Raw genomic sequence first — 4,578 nt, 5'->3', positions numbered from 1 at the left:
CCAAGCAAGTACTATGGTTTGATAGTTAATGTTGAATCTACTCCTATTAAGAATATTTAATTATTCCCTTGGGCTTGAAGGAAGGAATAAATGTTAACTTGCTAACCTCGTTCAATATGCTTTACTTTAACTTGTAGGAGTACGTAATGATTTCTAATTTAACTTTTTGCTTTTCTTATTTTCGAGAAGAAAAGGTAACGAGTACTCGACAATTTAATTAAGAGAGAATTTTTTGGATGCAAAATTTTAGGACTTCAGCCTTGAAAATGTCATAAAAATGAATGAAAATTAAGGGACGGTACCATCACATTTATATACTAGCATTATTTTCTTTTATATTTTCTACTGATAATTTCCTCAAAACCCCGAAAAGAAAACTTTAAAAAAAAACTCATAGAGACAGAATGGAAGCGACAAAATTTCCATTACTCCACCAATTAACACAGAGAAACTGTGTAAGATACAACGTCCTTCTTGTTTATTGCACAGGAGTGGACTCAATTATATGCATGAAACTCTCAAAATCTTTAAAAAACATTAAGCAAAAGCAGAAGCTTCTCGTCTCAAATCTTTGTAGAATCTTGAAATGAATTCATCAGCTTTCTCATCCACGTGACTGTTACCCTCACCATCTCTTATAGGAAACGGCGAATCAGTTACCCTTAATTGCCTCACCGTAGGAGTTCTCCCGAATCCAGGCAAAGCAGGCGACGCCGTTTCACTCTGAATCATCTCCAACGCCTTCAAAACAGCAGCATTAACCATTAAAACGTCGCCGTCAGTTTCATGGTGACGATTGTGCTTACTGCGTTTGTTAAGGTTAAAGGGAAGGTGAAAAGCAGGGCTGTTACTGCAGCTGAATTCGTAGTACTCTTTGGAAGATGAGGTGGAGGAAGGACAGGTATTATTATTATGGTGGAACATGAGGTTTTGAATGGCGGCTTTGCCTGCAATTTTGCCACGCTTCATTAATAAGTTGAGATCAAACATTAGTTTTCTCTTTGATAACCCTTTCCTTAGCATGAAAAAAGCCACTCGGACTATTTTCCAGAACTTTTTTGCTGTTACTGGCAAATTCTGATCCATTATTCTGTCTAACTCTCGATTTTTGACGTGCAGCCTTCTTTTTTGGATGTGAGTTTTTGGTTGGTTAACTTAAGAAGGATAGAGAATTGATCAAAGAAAGCTTTTGAGGAGAGTTGGTTGAGATGTGAGTTTATGTGGAAGCAATATATGAGTGGTCTATATATAGATGCCTTCATATAGAGGAAGAGGATGCAGTGAAGTATTCTATAATGTTTATGTTAAAGTTGACACGTTTTGGGGGCACGGACCACAGAGATTACGAGTTGATTCAATATTCTATTGGTTCAATTATTAAAGGAGGAGGTGCTGATTTTCTAGAGCTTTAAGAGAGTCTTTTAAGTCATTGTCACTCGTCAAATAAATTTGCCATTTTTTCCTCTCCTTTCACATGGATTAATTGCAAATTGAGGCCAATTGATATTTGGAACTCATTTTACCTTTTCCAGTGCTAAACTAGCTATCAGCTATAGGAAATATTAATTACCTGAACAAAAAAACATTAAAGAGAAATTATTTCGAAGGAAACACATGTTTCAGCAATAATACAGTACATTTACATATATATATTAATCCTTAAACTCAAGCGGAAAGCCAACATAAACTTGTTCCTAATCAGTAGTCAAAGAGCTGGTTCGGAAAAAACAATAGTACATGTTGGCTTTTATGCGTACGTGGCCTATTTCTTGCTAGGATACGTGCATTATTGACTTTGTCTTCCTCATATAGTTCTCAAGCTATAATGGCTTTAATTATGTACTCCATAAATAAAAGTTATAATACTCCCTCCGTTTCAATTTACATAATATACTTTGACTTGGCACGGAATTTAAAAATAAAAAGAAGACTTTTAAAACTTGTTGTCTTAAAAACTTAAGGGATAAAGCTTTTGTGGGGCCATGACATTTGTGTGGTTATAAAAGCTTCTTATTAAGGGTAGAATGGGTAAAATAAAGAGTTTAAAGTTGAATTATATTCAAATTTAAAAATATGTCATTTATTTTGAAACAGACTAAAAAAAAAGTATCTCTTCTAATTTGAAACGGAGGGAGTAATAACTTTAGAACGCTGCTGAAGGTAGGGAAGCTAAGGTGCGTAGAAAAGGAGGCCTTGTGTTGAGATTACCGTTCATCTTTTTCATGCCAACACTTACTTACCCAATGTTACCGCCCATTCAAAAATAAAGTGGTCCATTACCGGCTTGGCAAAATCAGAAATTTTGTCGTTTAAGATTTAATATATATATATATATATATTTATTTATTTATTTATTTATTTTTATTTTTTTTTGGCTGTGTGACTAGGCCACTGCTCACATGGGATATCAGGCTAGGCTCTGATCTCTTATCCCCATTCAAATTGTGTCTATGCATAAGTGTCTGCGTCTAAACTTGGGCTTAAACTTGAATTTCACACATTTCTTAGTTAGGAAGAGAAAAAACTATACGAGACCATTAATATCCACTCGAAACGTTACCATTTCAAATACCACAAGGTCATTTTTGAGCCTTTTCCCTACGTTATAAACTCCTTCCTCTATCATTGAGCACAACTTTTGGGGAGAGCTGTACCCTCTAGCCTCCCCACCCACACAACTTTTTTCCTTTACGTTCTTTAATCTCTTTTTCTTTTTAACCTTGTAATGAAATGAGGAAAACCAGTACTAAAAGCTGACAAAAAGAAAGCCAAGCATTTTTGAAAATGCGCAATATAGTTGGCTGAAATGAAACAGGCATGGTAATTATCACACTCATAAAAGACATCAATGCACATAACACTTATCAGGAGAGAGGCAAAAATAAGAAACAAATAGAAGGAAAATACACAGGCCTAGGTAGTTGTGGCAAAAAAGTGTTAAAAAACAGCGCCCACCGTGGGGCTCGAACCCACGACCACAAGGTTAAGAGCCTTGCGCTCTACCAACTGAGCTAGACGGGCTAGTGGAATAATATCCGGATGATAAATAATTGTACAATTAAATATCGATGTGGCTCTTGTCTTTTTCCAAATATTAGCCTTTTGTTGCTCACTTTTGATGACACAAGCATTTATCCTCCCGAGATCCAGATTTATGCACAAATTTACTAGGACTAAGAGTATAAAAATATGTTGAACTTGTGCCTAGGTGCTTGCTCATCTGAAAATATAGTTTGATGACCTTCCTACAATTGTATTATAAATTGAGTGACATCCTGTGCAATTAACCCTTATAAACGTGGACACTTCCACTTGGGAGGGAAGATGAGGTGTGCATGCACATAACAGCAATTTGGTTTATGATTATTTCCGCAAGCAATTATAGGTGTAAGCATTGTGGTCTGCAAAGTTTTTGCATGAAAATTAGGTTTGCATTAACAAAGTGTTTAGAATTTTATAAACCTAAAAGAAAAGTAACTCCAAAAGTGAAAGGGACTCATCCGATAAGAAAGAAAATTGAGTTTTTTAGTAGTGCTCAATTATTGAACTCTTAGATTCCACAAATCAAATCTTTCTTTCCAACTTTCCATTTCTTTTCTTTTTTTAATTATTAAATTTGCTAGTAGCAAAATAGACATATATACTAGAAAAATACTGGACCCTCTTTGATTCATTTGGCTTCCAAAAGTTAAGGCACTCATCCAATCCTCGTTCGGTACCTGCAAATAAATTAAGGAAGAGAAAAGCAATAGAAAGCCAATAAATCTTTCAATATGTGGCCATGTATTAGACCATTTGATTTCTGAAACTTGGCACAATCTGAAAGAAAACAAGAAGTGTAAGCTTTTCTTTTATTTAGTTAAAATTATTCTTCAACTTCCATATAAGGTACTTGAATTTCACATTTTCTTCGTCTAGCAGGGAAACACACGAATGCCAAAATCTAATTAAAATGGTAAAGCTGAAACACTATGATTTATTCGTTATAGTTTATATATATACTAGTATCTTTTAGTTAAAAAGACTTCACTTATACAGCAAACTGTTTTGTAGAAATTGAAGACATTTTGTTTTCAGTTGAACACATAATGGATTAGTGGACAAATTATATCCACTAGTACTCATACTGAATATGCAGTTTTTGATTTTTGTTTAACTAATTATAAATCCTAGTCTCCTTTATATTGTGAGCAGCTCACAAATATGTCTTTATCTCTCTTCTACTCTCTTAATCTGGTGTTGGTTCTTTATGCAAATTAGAAACGAAAGAGAATATTCAACCCAAAAGATACTGACATCCAATAAATAAACCAAGCATATTTGAAACTGCAAAAAAGTTAGATAAAGAGAAACCAGCATGGCAACCACACTGATCTAATAGACCTCAGGGCAAGGTATTTTTTACGATGTGGAAAAGAAAAACAAAAAAGAAAAGGAAAGAAATGAAGACCAAGTTTCAATGGTCTTGCCGAATTACCGGATCTTTACCGAAATAGCCGCCTGAATTCATTGTTTAATTTTTTTAATATATACATAGATTATACATAATTATATATATATATATCCTAGCTACTTTCA

At 34.2% G+C, this 4,578-nt stretch overlaps 1 protein-coding gene and 1 non-coding gene across 2 annotated transcripts; both read right to left on the bottom strand.

The window, feature by feature from the left end:
• Positions 1-407: 407 nt before the first annotated feature.
• On the bottom strand, positions 408-1,234 carry LOC138893413 (uncharacterized). Its single transcript, XM_070177809.1, has one exon. The coding sequence runs from the start codon at positions 1,084-1,086 to the stop codon at positions 538-540; it is 549 nt and encodes a 182-aa protein (XP_070033910.1). The 5' UTR covers positions 1,087-1,234; the 3' UTR covers positions 408-537.
• A 1,714-nt stretch (positions 1,235-2,948) lies between these two features.
• On the bottom strand, positions 2,949-3,021 carry TRNAK-CUU (transfer RNA lysine (anticodon CUU)). Its single transcript has one exon. It is a non-coding gene; the product is annotated as a tRNA-Lys (tRNA).
• Positions 3,022-4,578: the final 1,557 nt, after the last annotated feature.

Source organism: Nicotiana tomentosiformis, chromosome 6, assembly GCF_000390325.3.
Source record: "Nicotiana tomentosiformis chromosome 6, ASM39032v3, whole genome shotgun sequence".
Classification (NCBI taxonomy): domain Eukaryota; kingdom Viridiplantae; phylum Streptophyta; class Magnoliopsida; order Solanales; family Solanaceae; genus Nicotiana; species Nicotiana tomentosiformis.
This window is presented reverse-complemented; position numbering and strand designations above follow the sequence as displayed.